Source organism: Miniopterus natalensis, chromosome 2 (assembly GCF_054644295.1).
Source record: "Miniopterus natalensis isolate mMinNat1 chromosome 2, mMinNat1.hap1, whole genome shotgun sequence".
In the NCBI taxonomy this organism is placed as follows: domain Eukaryota; kingdom Metazoa; phylum Chordata; class Mammalia; order Chiroptera; family Miniopteridae; genus Miniopterus; species Miniopterus natalensis.
Window position 1 is genome coordinate 95,567,894 of NC_142082.1, and position 17,624 is coordinate 95,585,517.

A 17,624-nucleotide genomic window follows, 5' to 3' on the forward strand; every position below is an offset into this window, starting at 1 on the left:
AAAAAGTTGCTCTGAACTTTCTGTTTCTGAACAACACACTCTCAAATACCACTACTGGGGCTACTTTAAAAAAAAAAAAAAATCCCAAACTATCCACAGCTACTTGGAAAATACAGATTCTGTTCAGCAGTTTGTTTTCATGCACAACTCTGTCAACAGTAAAGTTGAAAGTCCTCTCAGTGATCCTTGCGTCCAGATCAAACAAAGGCTGATGGTGACTCAGGCAGCCAAAGCTGTTTATTTCTATGGCAGCTGAAGCTTGGGAGTGAATCACATGAAGGGCACTTCTTGGCTTGGCTGGGGTGGCACAGAAGAGCAGAGAGATTGACTTTACATGGCTACTTGATCGAAGACCAAATCATTTCTTAAACTTCCACCATAAAGTTAAGATAAAGTCTAAAACTCAATTGAGCCCATGAGAGAGAAATACACATAAGCAATATACTTTCACCAACAACCATTTTAATGACTTAAAAAGAACTCACTTTTACGAATCATTGTGTTCAGGGACAGACTTCCAGCCTAAAGAAAGGATTCAGTTCACATTGCAACATGTAGAAAAAGAGGCTTGATACTGCTTCCTGGAAATGGGAAGTTAGCTCACTTTCCCCTCATGTGGCTAGTTCTGGAAGCCCTTAAAACAGCCTAGAGTTAGGTTCTTTTTGAGAGTTGGCAAAGATGCCACATTTCACCTGCTGCTGTTATCTCACCACCTCTTACCCACAAATTGGCCCCACTGACTTTGAAAAGTGAAAAAAAAATATTTTTAATTCAGTATACCTGCAGCCATCCATATACTAGTAAACCTAAGTTTAGGATTTCTGGGATGGCTCTGGGGTTACCTGAGCCTACTACACTTCCCTTTTATCTCTGTAGCAGCCCCTGGGGACTGTCACCAGACGGTGGGCATGTCAGGTTCAACCCTGTCCCCATTGCTGGCACAACCAGATTGACAGGGTTGAACCTGGCTTTAGAGACTCAGGCCACAGTGCCTGCTTAAAAGAGTTTATCTGAGGATTCCAACTCTGCTAAAATCTAGCAGAGGAAGTGAAAATAAGATTTATAAAGTGTATATATGCAAGTAAAAATTTAATTGTTCAAAATCGCTAATATAAAAATAGTTCCTGCCCCTATTGAAAACAAGTAGGTATATATTCTTATAAAAAGATGTTTTAAAAAGCGTCTACCACCTACCTACGTGCAGAGGCTAAGGGGCTTTGATGACTTGTCCTGTTCCAGCGGCTGGTCTCGCTACACTAGGGCCAACTGTACACTGACTTACGCCTAGAAGCCGGGGCCACCGGAGAGGTTCCCCTGTGGGTGGCCCCGTGGGCAAGACCTGCTGAGTCACTGTCCTGCTCCCGGACGTAAAGGCCTGCGCAGCTCCCGGTCCCGCTCCTGGTGGGCCGGGTCACGGCTCCGCTCTTTTCCATCGCGGTCTGCTCCGGGGGCAGCTGGTGTGTCGTGGTCCAGCGCAGGGACACAGGTACAGCCCACAGGCACTGCCACGTACTCCTCAGCGTAGACCGAGCGGCCCCCGGCGCATCCAGGGGTGCGGCGCAGCACTACCGTGGGCAGCAACACGGGCGCACTGCGAAGGCTCAGGTCCTCCTCCCCGCGCGGCCCGGTCAGGCAGCCGCGGCACAGGCAGTAAGCCTCCGGTAGGAGCCGAGGGTAGCGAGTGGGGTCGTAGGACAGCCTGTGGGGAGAGGCGGGATCACTGCAAGCTTGGCCAGTGCCTTCGGGGTCAGTGAGGGAGGGGGCAGCGCGTGAGGGTCAGTGTACACCGCGTCAGAGTCCCCTGGCTCGGAGGGTTCGGGCGGTGCGCGACGGGTCTGTGCAAGCTCCGGTGGTGCGTGCCCGAGAGTGTGCGGGAATCAGTGAGCTCAGGTACTGCGCGTGGGGTCAGAGGGCCCAACGGGCGTCAGTGCAGCCTCAGGTGGAGGGGGCACCATCTGTAGAGTGGGTGGCCTAAGGTGTGCTAGGAAGTGTTGAGGTTATTGCTCACATGGAGCAAGAAGGTTGACCGGACACTTTACCCCAGGTAGCGTCTATGCGAGACCCGGGTCTACAGACGGCAAAGACAGAGTTTACAGCTGGCCGCAGGCCATTCCCTAAAACGCTTTCAGACTCTGCACTAGTGCCCCTAGAAAATAACACCTCTATACTGTGTACATGCACCGACAGGTGACCACATAGCTACTGGAGTGTAATCAGACATCCTCCCTGTGCCAGGATCCCAACTCCAGCTGTGATGGGCCACCCCGGAGCAGAACCGCCTTTGCTCCAGCCCACCAGGCTCTGCAGTCTCAGAAAACGGCCACACTGCCAGGGCCCAGGACAGGCAACTCTGCATGGGGCTAGCTGGCCTGGGCGTCAGGCCATGCAGACACCGATCACCTGGCCGCTGAAACAGCCGTGAGCAAAGGCAGCTTTGAGACGCTTGTCCAGAAGGCCACAAGGTGAGCCCTGTGTCCATCTGTCAGGGTCCATGTGCCCTCCTCTGTGAAGGAGCTGAAGTCACACCAGGGTACAGCAGACCTGGTCAGTCTGGGACATTCGAAAAGTGCATGGAGGTTTCAATTTGGTCATTTTCATCCTTACCAGGCCTCCCTACTTTCAGGTCAGATGCCAAGAACCAAGTGTCAAACACCTACAAACAGCCTACTGCCACACTGTGAAGGGTCTGGCGCTTGCTGGGCCCTATGGCTCCCTGGGGGGAACAAGAGAAACTCCAGGCCCCTCTCTACCTTCTACCACTCCCTCCCCAAAGCAAGGAAGTCATTCATGGGGAACTAGGACTCCTCCCTAATGTCCCTTTTCAGAGGGTAGGATTGTCCCCATTTCTCACAGGATCGCCATGACTCCAAGTTCTCATTTCCATTAACCTGCCCATTTAAAACTTGTATAATCATCTCATGAATGTTCTTCTTTCTTCTGGAGCTGAGTGCTAGGGACCCTAAAATCTCAGAATCACATATTTGATTTCTCCAACCTCTCAAGCAACACACACACATTTGCAGACCTGCCTGGTGCCAGTCCAGGAAGGCCCCCAAAGTGCTGCCCAATGGGAGCCTGGAAAAAATGATAGGTGCGTAAAGGTTTCTAAACCCTAGAACTTGAGGTATGTATGGTTTCTCCTCCATTCCTTTTATTGAGCGCTCCTGGCAGCAGTGAGGCTGCAGCACAGCAGGTGCCCCAAGAAGCGCCTGGTCAAGGCTACCCTGACCCCTGTGGCTTGCATAAGTCATAGGTCCTTCAAGTGACTGGCTCTGTGGACTAGTCTTCACTGCTGATTAAAATGCATCAACCAGGTTGAGAGGTTTCCAGTTAAGAAGTATGTTGGGACTGTCTAGTAAAAGTGGACAAGGGGGACAGGAGTAGCAGGGAATGGGAGAGGTGGAGCACGTGAGGGACAGCTGAGGCTCTTACGGAATGAGTGAAGTGGATGCTGCGGCTGGGCAAGTGATGGGGTCAGGGAGGGAGTGACAGGATTCAAGGATGTTCTTTGTGGGGGAGACCATGCCATTGAGGCAAGTGTTAACTCTGAGTGGCCTGAAGAGGGTGGATGGCCCTGGACGGGTAAGGAGGGTATGTGAGTCCTTCTTGGGCCGAACATCTTCAGACACTGATGGCCAGGATGGCTAGGCAGAGAAGAGTCTAGAAATGGTATCTTCATGCAAAGACAAATTTACTCAATGCCAACTATGTGCCATTTACACAGTGGAAAGAGCTAAGATAGTTTTGCCTTAAGGGAGGCACTGTGTGGCCATCCACGTCCCAGAGGTGGGTGATACCTGGTTCATGCAGGAGGAGAGGACTTGAGGGAGGGCAGGTGCTGGCAGGATGCCCTGAAGAGGATGGGTGACGGTTCAACTGGAGGACCACACCCGACCTGGCCACTAAGAGCATTCTAAAGCCTCTAAAGCCAAGAGGCCACATTTTCTGTTTGCGTCATCAGGGATTCCAAAGCTCCCATTCAGGGTGACCAGAAGGATGAGGGTAACAATGGGGGAGCAAAGAGGCCTCAGGCACAGGCAACCCTGCTGGTGGTGTACACACAGGTATGGTCCCCTAACTTCCTCACTACGGGGAGTGAACGCTAATAAATCTGTTATGTGCAAACAAGAGGGTGCAGTGGGGGCTGCCTGCAAAATGCAAGTGTCTCTGCCACCAAGACCCTTACATTTACAGAGTCCACTCCTTCACATTCCAACATGCACTCACATGGTTGAAATTAGACTTTAAGCTTCTCATCATTGCTGTTCCATCCAGGCTTTTGTAACACAGTGAACTCTATCCTTTTGAGGACTGAAAAAGCTGTCCACTCCTACCTTTCCCCCCTTCCCACCTCCTCTGCAATGCCTCTTTCCTACCCAACTGGGGTTCTGAGGCACAGGCTCCCTCAGGCCCCCTCTTGTTGGCAGTTCACATCAAGTCCTCTGCTTTGCCTTCAGAGGCCTGCACATGGTCCTTCCTGGTACCTTCCCCACACCTCTTCACCGTCTTCCCTTCCGTTCAGCCTACCTCAGTCACCCCACAGCGGGATGTGCCCTGCATGGGCTGCAGCTAAGCTCTGCTCAGGGTGCCCCTTCCCAAAACCATATCAACTCAGTGAAGACCCACAATATTTAAGGTCCAATTCAAGTCAATATTGAATTTAATCTGCTTTTTCCCCATGTTCTCAAAAACACCTTGGGCCTCAGAGAGAGAGATGGTGAGCTGATGATGGTATTTCGTCCTTCATACCTGGAGGTTAATATAAGACCCTAACTAAACATTCGAAGGGAATTCCTAAAATCTTCAATCACTTTCAACATTTATTCCACAAACATCCATGTTGCCAATGACATTTTGGGCAGTGTGGTGTCTACAAAACATATCCACTATCCAGGGACTCATCTGAGGGATAAATGCACAAAGGAACACTTAGACAGCTGACCCTGCGTGGCAGCCAGGGGAGGCTTCCTGGCAAATGTGGCTCCTGGGTACATCTGTCCAGAGGAAGAAAGGAAAAAGGGCAGGTAGGGTAGAGGCCAAAGCTGAGAGTCAAGGGCCCACATCAGAGTTAGGGCTGCAGCACATAAAGACGACAAGATGGGGCTGGGGTGACTGTGGAGGCTGGACCAGCAAGGGTCTTGTTCATAGCAAAAAACTTGGATTTAACCCTGAAGGTGATGGGCAGAGTGTTAGAGAGTGAAGTGACCTGATCAGACAGAATGTTAGTGGATCCTTATGATGACGGGATGGAAGATGATCTGGAGCCAAGAGAGGTGTTGGTAGAAGGTAAAGATTTTCAAATTATTAGCATATAGAGGGTGGTTCAATGAAATTGTTGAGGGAAGTGTGTGCAGACATACCAAGTAAAAGGTGGGAAAAACAACTTTTTAAGGGAGAAGTCTAAGTGTAGAGACTGACAAAGGGAGCAGTGGCCTCCCTGGAGCCAAGAAGAGAAGAGGCTAGTCCAAAACCCAACTGGAATCTGATTTAGCCAATTTACTGTTAACATAGGTATGGAGAACACATTCAAAAGTACTATGAGGACAGGACCAACAACATACAGAATGTAGGAAACTCAGCAGGCATTTCATTCCAAAAGGAACAAAAGAGGGAGGGGGACCTGCATATTAAAGAGTGTTGGGAAACCATCAACAAAATGAAAAGGCAGCCTATTGAATGGGAGACATATTTATAAATTATACATCTGATAAGTGACTGATATCCAAAATTTATAAAGAACTTACACAACTCAATAGCCCAAAACCAAAACAATGCAATTTAAAAAATGGGCAGAGGAACTAAATAGATATTTTTCCAAAGAGAACACACAGATGGTCAACAGATACATGCGATGTTCAACGTCACTAATTATCAGAGAAAAGCAAATCAAAACCACAGAGATATCACCTCACATCTGTCAGAATGGCTGTAATAAAAAAGTCAATAAACAACAGGTGTTGGTGAGGATGTGGAGAAAAGGGAACCCTTGTGCACTGTTGGTGGAATTGTAAAATGGTGCAGCCGCAATGGAAAACAGTATGGAGTTTCCTAAAAAAATTTTAAATGGAACTACCAGATGACCCAGCAACCCTACTTCTGGGTATATATCCAAAGGAATCAAAAACACTAATATGAAGAGAGATGTGCACCCCTACGTTGATTGCAACATTATTTACAATAGCCAACATATGGATGCAACCCAAGTGCCCATCAATAGATGAATGGATTAAGAAGATGTGATACATGTATGCAATGGAATATTACTCGGTCATAAAAAAAAGAAAGAAATCTTGCCATTTGCAACAACATGGGTGTACTTAGAGGTTATTATGCTAAGTGAAATAAACTAGTCGAGGAAAGATAAATATTATATGATCTCACTTATATGTGGAATCTAAAAAGAAAAAAAACCTGAGCTCAGAGATACAGAGGACAGATTAGTGGTTGCCAGAGGGAGGGGTTTGGGGGTGGCTGAAATGAGAAGGGGGTCAAAAGGTACAAACTTCCAGTTATAAAATAAATAAGTCCTGGGATGTAATGTACCACATGGTGACTAAAGTTAACAATATTGTATTGTATATTTGAAAGTTGCTAAGAGAGTAAATCTCCAAAGAAAAAAATTTTGTAACTATGTGAGGTGATGGATGTTAACTAGACTTACTGTGATGACCATTTCTCAATATATACATATATCAAGTCATTATATTATTCACCTGAAACTAATATAATGTTGTATATCAACTATATTTCAATAAAAAAGAAAAAAGAGAGCCTTGAGCAGTGACAACTACCAGGACACCACTGGCCTGGTTACACCTGCTGTGCAGTTATGAATTGAGACCCCTTTATGCCCAAGTGTCTCTGGATGAGAAAGTATATGGTCACTTAAAAACCGTATCAAACCCAAACTGAGGGACACCCCACAAAATAACTGACCAGTACTCTTCAAAGTGTCACAGTCATGGATGATAAAGAACTGAGGAACTGTCACAGACTGAAGGCAGCTGAAGAGTTCTGAGCACCAGAAGCAACATGTGAGCCTAGGCTAGAGCTGGAGCTAGAGCAGAAAAGGGGCCTTACTGGGACACTCTGAAGAAGGGCCACAGAGTAGGTTACAGCCCTCTGCCAGGGTCCATTTCCTGATCTTGAAAATGTAGCTTAGTTATGATGCCGACCTGTGGGCAATCTGGTTAAGTGGTACGGGAAATTTCTTGTACTAAATTCACTTTTTTTTCATTAGTTTGAAATTATTTCAAAATGACTTAAATAATAAAGCAGAAAAAATAGAAGAAAAACATTTCATTATGAGACAATCAGGGGACTCTGAACCTATTTGAAGATATTAAGAAGTGTTAACTTTCAGGTGTGATAATAGTATTGTGTGGTTTTGTTTAACAAAGAGTACATCTTTTAGAAATACATACCAAATACATGAACGTGTGTACAGATACATACACACAGTGCTAGATGCTAGTTACAAAGTGCCCCCTGAATTTGTCACAAAGTGGGCAGTAGTGGACATTAACTCAGCAGACTTGTCAGGCTCCTGAAGTGGGCACTGGAAGAAGGTGTGGCTTCTTCACGAATGCACAGCCAATGGTCAGGACAAACCAGTGCCAAGTGCACCATAGACTGCTGTGAACACAGGTGGGACGGCCCAAGGCTTTGCCCAAGGAGGTCTGAGGGGAGGCTGGAGGCCAAGGAGGGCTGCCCTTGGTAAAGAAGGGGTGAGGGAAGGCTCAGCAAAGGAGCCAGGAAAGCAGAGGACCATGGCGGGGAGGGGGAAACTGCCAGTGGTCACTGTAGCTGTAGTGACGTTTGCCTGTGTGCGTACGTGGTTGGGTGGCAATTTGATGAGAACTGTGAGAGTGGACAGGGTATTGAGGACCTGGATTTTACCTTGCACATATGGGAGGCCACAGAAAGGTTGTAAGCAGTAGAGACATGATCATTCTGATGGTATAGACTCCATTACAGGACAAAATGAGAAGGGGGGTAGGAAGGTCAGGTATGGCTTCTTCAGACTCAGTTTCCTTGTCTGAAATACAGGTTTGACCTCAGGCAGCAAAGACGACCCAACCTGAACAAGTAGGATCACCCTGTGTACCACATGCGCAGGCACCAATCCACGTCACCTGTTACTTTTATCAGTAGAACCACAGTGTCTTGGATGCTGCCACGGTCAGAAGGCTCATATGACTAAAAATATACACCTCAACTCCATCAGTCGGTAGCCAGGGAGTGAAATTTCCACCATCACAGTAACATATCTGGGCTAAGACACTGACAGAAAGACACCGCCTGCACCTCTGTCGGAATGGGGGACATAACAAAAAGGCGTAAGATTCGATGGTTTTCCAATTGTGGTTTTATGACCAAGAGGTTCTCTTAGAACAGAAGTGTGCCCCCCAGGGCGGGGATATGATGCATACATCACACTTGAAACCCTGTGGCTGTGGGTACCAATGCCACTGGAGACCCCAGAAAACAGACAGACACATTCTATAGGGGTGGCGAAGAGAACAGGAAAGGTCTAGAAGCCTCAGGACAGCCAGGGGACGGACATGGCACTAAAGCCCATCAGCCCAACCTCTGGCCTTGAGATTCTGGGAAAACTGTCAGCTAAAGTGCTCTGTGTATAAAGAAAGCTGCCATGAAAATGAAACATGAAGACACTCCAACAGGGACCCTGTTTCTGACCAAACATGGCCATGGGACAGAGGAGACACCTGCGTGACTATCGCCTCCTTATGAGCAATAATTCTTTTGTCTTTGCATTTTCTGAGTGCTGCTCCACAGAAGCTTGGCATAGACACACACTTGAAACACATTAAGTTTTCCCCTCTGACAGGATCCAGAAGTGTCCCTGGGGCTACAGGTGGCACTTGGATGGAGGGACATCTGGCATGCTTTATTCAAGAACAAAGGACTGCCCTTCTGGCATGATTGGAGGTGATCAAAACTGAGCTGGGGGAGGAATGTGAGTGACAGCAGAAACAGAAAAAGAACACTGCCCTCAGGGACCCTGAACTTGGTAGGAAACAATTCGGAATGGTTCAGGGAGCACTGCCATTCGGAAGTAATAGGGCACCCAGCAGACCCAGTGGCAGCTGCTGTGTGCCCCAGCTGAGGCCCAATATCAAGAGCTAGGGATTTACTACCACAGATTCACAGACCTGGCTCAACCTCCCGTTTCCCCAAACATAACATTATTTTAATTTCCAAGCAGCAAAGACTAAGTCTGGTGGTTGTTTACTGCGATCCAAGACCCAAACCCAGGAACAAAGGGTCTGGGAAATGCCTTCTCCAGCTCAGACTGGAAACCCACAAGTACTGAACCGGGTAAGTGGAAACAAAACCGCCTCGGTAGTCGTGGTTCTTAAGTGAGTTCAACCCAACAGACTGTCGTAAAAGGGCAGATGGAGTCAAAAAGAGTCCAGATCCTTTAATTTTGGTAAATTTAGTTACTGACCAATGGCACTGGGCAAATCACTGCCCCTGCTGGTTCTCTGCAAAGTGAAGGGGATGACTGATGACCAGGCTACTCCCCCAGCTTCCTGAGGGCAGGACTGATGGTTTGACATTTTAATTAATGTCTTCTGCTTAGAAAAGACACCTGCAATCCACTAAGCCTCCAAGATACTGGAAAATCCCCAGATTAATCTAGAAAGTCAGTGCAACTCTAACCCAAATCCTAGTAGATGTCTCTTAGAACCTGGAAAAGCTGATCCTAAACTTTGTATAGAGAGAAAAAGGCAAGAAGCTTCCAGACCATCGTGAAGAAGGGTAGAGGGGCTCACTTACCAGATACCAAGACATCATAAAATTACATCTGGACCCCTGGAAGGCAAAGGGAGAAGCAACCTCCCTTCCAACAGCTAAGATTCCTCTGAAAAATGCCTGTCTTTGCCTGGGGTGTGGGCAATGAAAAATCCCAGACAAGAATTCCAAAACGTGGTTTTCAGACGCCCTGCATCAGAGCCATGTGCAGCTCAGTGACAAACTCACATTCTCACATTCACTGCCCCCCCTGGCTCAGGAGCCCCCATTCAAAGGAGTTGCCCAAACAGCTGTCTGCTCACGAACTGGGGACCACCAACAGTCACACAGTCAGCAATGAAACTGGGCAGTTTCTACACAAGGCACCTAACCCCGTACATACCAACTCAGCTCATAGTAAACAGTGGGGTAACTGCATTTTCCCAAATATGCCTGAATTGCACGATCCTACCAACCCCAGACCCCATATGCTGAGGAGTCACTGCCAACCCAACAAGCACTTGGCATTTTAGAGGAGATGGCGTGGAGGTCTCAGTTGTCCTTCACTGAGGAACACAAGTGGGCTTTTAAACTAGTGGTCTATCCCCGACCCCAGAGATTCAAAGTCATGCTCTGGGTGGGCCTGGGTGTTGGCATTGTTTAAAGCCCCCAGAGATCATTCCAGCACACAGCCCGGTAGGTTGTTTGATCCCCAGGTTTGAGAGAGAATCACTGGGGCAGGGGTTTGTGTTAACCCTCCAGTCCCCCTTTTCCCCTTGGAAGTGGCCCTGCAGCTGGGGCGTCGAGAGGCTTGCTGGCCAGGGAGTAACTGGGGACATGAAAACCAAAACACTTCTCCTGTGCCGGGCAGTGGTGCCCAGCATGCTGGCAACTCCCCCCTCTCCACACACTGAGCCCAAGTCACAGATCTCAGCACATGCTGCCAGGAGCTCTGGAAAATGCTCTCATAGCCCCACAAGAAAACATCAGTTGTGCATTTCTCATGAAAAAGGACATGGAAAAAAAATCTGCCCCGAGAGCGGGGAGCCTAGCCAGGCACAGACGCCTGCAGCCAGGTCGCAGCAGGCTCCACCTGGCCCTCTCTTCGAGCCAAGGACAGTTAGGTGTCAGTTCTACCCCTGGGTGGGGACTGAGGTAGACTCTGCTGTGATCCTGAACTTGGCATCAAGGCCAGCCCTGAAGATGAGCCAAGAGGCAAGTCCTTCTGCTGAGTGGCTCTGGCCTGTCAGCAGGGGAAAGGGCCCAGCTTGCCTGCCCTCCCCCTGTACTGGGAGGAAACTGAGGTACCAACAGGGGAGGGGCATGTCCAGAGTCTTCCATCAATCATACTACCCTGAGCAATCTCTCTGCAATTAGCCAGATGCCTGGCCAGTGTTAAAACCAAAAGTAGGAAACCTGTAGATACCATGTAAAATCTGCCCACCTGGGAGGTCAGGGACCAGGGGAGACATAGACTATGGCTTGTAAAAGCATTTGGAAGGTAACTCAGAAAAATGCTTTACAGAAGGGAGGAGAGAAGAGCAATGAGTACAGAGCCAGAATTTCTCCTGGGGTTGTGTTCCTTTGTCATGGCAGATGCCACCCATTCATGAAGCTGGGACAGTCTCTTCAAATGAAGAGCAACTCAGGCCCACACCCTGTCTGGGGAGCTTTGATGTGTCCGTCCCTGGGGCAAAGAGAAGAGCCAGTTGTGTCACACTTGGTTATCAGGAAGAGTTCATATCACACACAAGTCTAGACTCTTCAGTAAGTTCCAGAAGAGCTTTGGGGAGATGGCTTTGTCTTTGTCCTTGTTAAGGTAGTGAGCTACGTACTCCTTGCCCTCCTCCAAGTCTTCGTGTGTCATTTCTGGGAGAAAGACATCACAGGGGTGCGTCTACCTGGTGCTGGCCCCTGTAGGTTACAGCCTTGTGGGTGCAGCCACCCTCCTGGGTTCTTAGAAACCTTTGTTCTTAGGGCTTGGAGACAAATAGGAAAGTGTACACAGGGGAGGGTGCATTTGGAAGAGAGGTAAATGGGAATATTAAAAAAGACCATCACCCAGCCGGGCGTGGCTCAGTGGTTGAGCATCGACCTAGGATCTAGATCTGGGTTTGATTCCCGGTCAGGGCACATGCCTGTGTTGCGGACTGCAGCTGATCAATGACTCTCTCATCATTGATGTTTCTCTCTCTCTCCCTCTCCTTTCCTCTGAAATCAATAAAGATATATTTAAAAAAAAAAAAAAAGACCATCACCATAGTGGTCACAACTTTTTCTAACATTGTACTCCCAACTTCTCCAACTTTCTCTAATTAATATTATAGTCCTTTTCCAACTTAAAAACGGTAAGATGAAGAAAGGCGTCAGGGTCTGTATTCTGGGCACTCAGCTCCCCTCAGTCACTATTAGATGGGTAGGTGTAACTGTCCCACACGGTAAACTGAAATAGTGATGCATCCAGGGATACCAGATGTTTGAGTTAGAGGAGGGTGACGCAAAAATATCCTTTTATTTCAACCTGTCCTGATGAAAACCTTTCTCAGGTGCAGCATTGCTAACTATCTCATGATGGACTTAGCAGACCATGAAGGCCATCCCAGTGAGTGGGCATCGCTGACCTGGCCAAGGTGGGGACCTCGCCCAACCCATATGAGCTCCCCAAAGTCACCTGGGCCCGAAGTTCTGGGAACAGAGGAGAGTGGTGGCAAGTTGGATTCTCCAAGGGGTGGCATCAGCTTTACTGATGTTTACTAATGGTCCACCCAGCACCTGGACTGTCCTAACTGCCCTTGGGTGGCCCCTGCCAAAACACCCCTTGCCTCTGCACACTCCCTGGAGGCCTGTTGCCTCTATTTTTAAATCACTCGACTTTGTTCCTATCCTCCCTCCTGGTCCTGTTTCTTTCCTTTTATTCCTTTGCTATTATTGCTCTCTATGGAGTGTTTACTGCAAAATAAATTTGGGTGTAGTCTCTTACATTCCCTGCAGGAAAAGGGTTATGTAGGAAAGTAACAAAGCCTGAGAATAAATGGTTGTGCACTATCCATCTCCTAGAGTAAAGCTATCTTTAGACTACTACCCAGAATTGAAAAAATATAAACAATGAAAACTATTTAGAGTACTGGGAGGTGTTTATCTTTGGGGTTTCAACATAAATGAGTGATGTGTACCTTTAAACCTTCATAAACCTCACTGTTCTTACAATATATTTATGACGGTCACTTTGGCTTTAAAAAAACTTATTGAGCAATCATATTGATTCTATTTTTGTTTTTAGAGCTCAAGAGAAACAAACATGATACCACAAAGTAAATGAGAAAATATATTTATATTCTAGAGGTTGAATGTAGATTTTCTAGTAACAGTGGTTCAGCAGCATGGGCTATTCTCTGATAGAATCACTGAGTCCATTTACTATCTGTCCCTGGCCCAATTCCTTATGCTCTCCAAGCTAAGTTCCTCATCGACGGTCAGCCCAGCTTTGGGATCCCAAGGGGCTCTGAGAAATCTATCGAGTTGCCTGCAGAACCTGTGCTGTCAGCCCTACATCCCCTAAGAGCAAATGTGCCCGTCACTCCGTGCTCTCGGGAAATCAAGGGCTGTTGTTCATTTCTTTAGTATCTGCTCTGTCCTCATGGCTGCTGAACTTCCCTTTCTAGTTTCAATTTTAAAATTAAGATGTTTTAAAATAAGGAATGCACGCACGAGGCAGGAAATGCAGATGATACAAGAGTTAAAGTCTCATATCCTGTAAGTCTCCTTCCCACCCGTCCCCTCTTGAGAGGCACTGTGATAACCAGGTTCCAAAGATGCCCCAAAGTGTGTGTGCGCGTACGGTTTAAAATAGCACTTAACATATGTCTATGTTATGTAACTGCTTCTCTCTTAACTGTCACCGGCAGAGGGCTGCCCACACCGTGCGCCTTGCTTGCCTCCCTTATGCTGATGATGGACTTCTCCACTGAGGCACTTTTAGACCTGCCCCCGTCCTCTCTAGAGCTGCTTTTAGAGCACTTACCAAACTAGTTGCCTATTGGTGGATATTTAGATGGCTCTAATCACTTGCTATTACCACAGGGAACACCATTTGTAACATGGACAAGTGCAGAATTCCAAGTGGAACTGCTGGGTTGAAGAGCGTGTGATTTTAAAATTTTGTAGTTAATACCCAACTGCCCTCCATAAACTTTGCATCAGTGAACACCCCTCTACTGTACAAGAATGCCTTTTCCTACAGCCTTGCCAACAGATCCTGATGGGTGCCAAACAACAAAAAAAGGGTTCTCGGCGCAGTTTAAACATGCATTTCACTCATTGTGCCTGAAGTCCAGCATCTCTTCATGTTTCGAGTGCCTCAGTCATTTGCCATCCTTCCTGGGGACTGTCCACAGCCCTGCTCATTGTTTCACGAGGTCTTCCTCTCACGAGCTCTTTAGGGAAGGAACCCTTTGTGACAGGGGTTGCAAGTATTTCTCCGTTAGCCCTTGTATTTTTCTGTTTTAAAAAAATTTGCCAAGAATAAATGACGCATAATTATGTAACTGAATTGATAAATCTTGTCTTTTATGACTTTGGGTTTACAAAGCAGGCCTTCTCTCCTTCAAGATTATAAATATAACTGAATGTGTTATCATCTGCTTTTGTGGTTTTATTTGTTACATTAGAATTTATTTTCATATAGGACTGAGATCCAATTGTACTTTTTTCCAGAGGGCTACTCAGCTGTCCCAACATCACTTATTGAACCATCTCTCCCATAAAGATACGGCAAGTCACCTTATATTCCAAATTTCTATTTTAAAGCCTGTCTTATCAACCTAGAGTGGTCCTTTCTGTGCCTTTCAGAATTTCTGACTTGGAGTCCATTTCCCCACCCATCTTTATTAAGCACGCTGTCTTTTGCCTTAAATACTCTTTAGAATCCAAGCTTCAGGCCATACAGGGAGCACACTCTCCCAATGAAACTGGCCCACAGTAACATCACTTAGGAGCCAATCCTGTCCTCCCACACCCCTCCTGGAGGAAGTGGGAAGAAATGATCAGAGGGCTGGGTCCTTTAGCATCCAGCAATCAGCAGTCCTGGCCACGCAGGTTCCTAAAAAACTTCAGAGTGCAAGCCCTCAGGCTTCCATTTGCTCACTGGAAAGGGGAGGGGGGTAATTTCATCAGTGTTGCTAAATAATATGAAAAAACAACACTGATGATGCTGTTGGCCACCAGACACAGCTCCTGGCAAAGGCTCCCAGGGTAGTCAGGGTAGCCCAGACCAGAATCTCTCAACACTGTGTACTGTTCCTATCCGTAACCTCCCTTAGTAGTCCCCTGCTCCCAGAGGCTCTGGGATGAGTCCTGGGGAGGCACAAGTGTCAGTTCCCAGGGAACGCAGCAAGGGTAGCTCAGCTTAACTCACTGTGCAAAATTCTAGGGCTGACAAGTCCCGATTTGCACTCCAGCCCTGACCTCTGAGACCACACCTTCTGCCCACTGGTCATTAAACCTGTGCACCTCCCAGGCATGTGAGAATGGGTCCAGTACTAAATTTCCTTCCAAAAACCCTGCTGCTCATTCTGTTTCCCCATTTTGTTTAAATACCATCAAGTACCCAAGCCAGAAACATATGTCAGTTATAACTGTGTTCTTATGTTTCTGTGGTTTTATTTTTCACATTAGAATTTATTTTCATGTATGGCTGAGATCCAATTGTACTGGGAGACATGCCCAACAAGAGGTTTTGACAAACCACTGCTACTGCTGTGTGTTACTCTTCCCCCTGTTGGCCCTCAGGCCCTCAGCCTACTTTGGGAGGCACCTGTGGGCCTAGAGAGGTCAGCGCTGGCTAAAGAAAAATGCAAAGGGAACAGCTTCTGGCCTGAGAAGCCAAGCTACTGCTCAGAGAGATTTTTCCAAGCGTTTTTAAGGCTATTTAGTGACACCACGAGAGCTATGATGTCACCAGGCATAGGTTAGTGGCATCATTGCTCCATTATAATGTATGGAACCATCGTCCTATATGTATATACACGTTCCCACCCAGACATCACGTGGCGCCTAGCTGTACAGGGCAGATTTCCTTCAAGGGAGGTAATAGGCCTTTGTGGGACTGAACTGGTCCCAACCCAGTCGCACCACCTGTCCGGGGCCACCTACCCATTTCGCTTTCCCCTCTGTATGTGCCCCATCCCACCTGCCTGTCCCCATACCCCATCTCCCCCATCTCCCCGTCCACCCCACCTGCCCGACCTCCCACCCCCGCCGCCCTCCCCCCCCCGCCGCCCTCCCCCCCCCGCCGCCCTCCCCCCCCCGCCGCCCTCCCCCCCCCGCCGCCCTCCCCCCCCCGCCCGTGCCCGTCCTCCCCCCCCCCCCCCCCGCCCGTGCCCGTCCTCCCTGCCCGACTCCCAGATCTCTCCGGGCCTCGCCCCACCCCGCCGCCGCCCCCTCGGCCCCCCAGCTCACCTGTAGGCCCAGGGCGACACGCTGCGCAGCGGGGTGGGCGGCCGGAAGCGGCGGTCGGGCCGGCCCCCCGGGCAGCTGGCGTTGCGCGCCTGCTCGCGCGGGCCCGGCTGCAGCGTGTGCTGGAAGGCGCCGAGCACGCCGGCCGCCAGCCGCCCGTACAGCTGCTCCAGGAGCTCCTCGGGCCGGTCCGCGCAGCCCCGCGCCGGCCGCCGGCTGCTCCTCGGGGCACCCGCCCGGCCCGGCGGCAGCGTCAGCGCCAGCAGCACGCCGGCCGCCAGCGTCCAGACCTGCGGGACAGGCCGCTCAGCCGCGTCCGCGCCAGAGGATGGGCGCCGAGCACACCGGCCCCCGCGCGCCCCGCGTCCCCGCCCCGCGCCCCGCGCGCCCCGCTTCGCCCCCGCCCCCGCCCCGAGCTCCGCGCGCCGGACCCGGAGCCCGACCCGGAGCCCGCAGCTGGGGCACGTGCGGCGTGCGCGTGTGCGTGTGCCGGCCAGGCTGCTGTGCCGCGGGCTGCGAGTGCCTGTGAGCCGGCCGTCCCCGCGCCATCGCCGCCTCTCTCCCGCCGCCCGCCCTCGCGCGCGGCCCGTATCCCGGCGGCTCCTCCTCGGTGTCCGGCGCGCGGGGTCCCAGGGACGAACCGGGCACGAGAAGCCAGCGGCTGGTAGCGCGTACTCACCAGTGACCCCATGTCCCCGGAGACGCCGTCGGGACCGTCGGCCGAGCCGGGGGCCGCAAGCCTCGGGACTGGGCCGGGGCTCGAGGAGGGGCCGTGGCCGGAGATGGCGCCGCCCCCGCCGCCGTGGAGAGTGTGCGGGCTCAGAGGGGCCACGTTTGCCAAGTCAGGGGGACCGAGCGGGCTCGGGGCGGAAAGAGGTCTCTAGTGAGCAAAGCTCTCCAAGAACGCCCCAGGCTACCTGGGAAAAGCGAACTCAGTAGCCTGGAAGGATTCTCTTCTGCAGGACGACTTCCTTCTCTTAGACTCCACCGTTCAAAGAAATACATTACAGATTTTTCAACTTCTTTAATAGGGCGAGAGGAGGCAGTTTCTCCTTTCCCCTAAACACAGAAAATGATCTTTCCGTGTCTCTGTCAACTCTGAAATCAAAGTACTAAAATCTTCCCTCAACTTGTATTTTTACGGCTGTACGTGAGCATCACTTGGTTTTTCCCCGGGCTGGGGATTCCTGCTTCATGATAACTAAATTGTAAATGCAAACAGTCATGTCAAACAAACCTGATATCCTGTGAATAAATTAAAGGAAATATACTTAAATTGTATGTGTTATATTTACAAGGAAACTTACTCATTTGTTCATTCCACAAATTAATGCTTCATGCTTTTTGGGTGGCAGGCTCATGAATATGGTCATTTTATAGCAGTAATACTTTGAAAATAAGGACAAAAGATA

General features: G+C 49.4%; 1 protein-coding gene across 1 annotated transcript; it reads right to left on the bottom strand.

Moving 5' to 3' along the window:
* Positions 1 to 442: 442 nt before the first annotated feature.
* IL17D (interleukin 17D) lies at positions 443 to 17,284 on the bottom strand. Its single transcript, XM_087814414.1, has 3 exons — positions 16,892 to 17,284; positions 16,216 to 16,502; positions 443 to 1,699 (listed from the first exon to the last, which is right to left on the bottom strand). The coding sequence occupies exons 1-3, from the start codon at positions 16,901 to 16,903 to the stop codon at positions 1,348 to 1,350; spliced, it is 651 nt and encodes a 216-aa protein (XP_087670540.1). The 5' UTR covers positions 16,904 to 17,284; the 3' UTR covers positions 443 to 1,347.
* Positions 17,285 to 17,624: the final 340 nt, after the last annotated feature.

Coding starts and splice junctions, on each gene's coding strand:
- IL17D (XM_087814414.1), bottom strand. Junction 1,700..16,215: donor GTGTCGCCCTGGGCCTACAG/GTGAGCTGGGGG, acceptor CTCTCCCCACAG/GCTGTCCTACGACCCCACTC.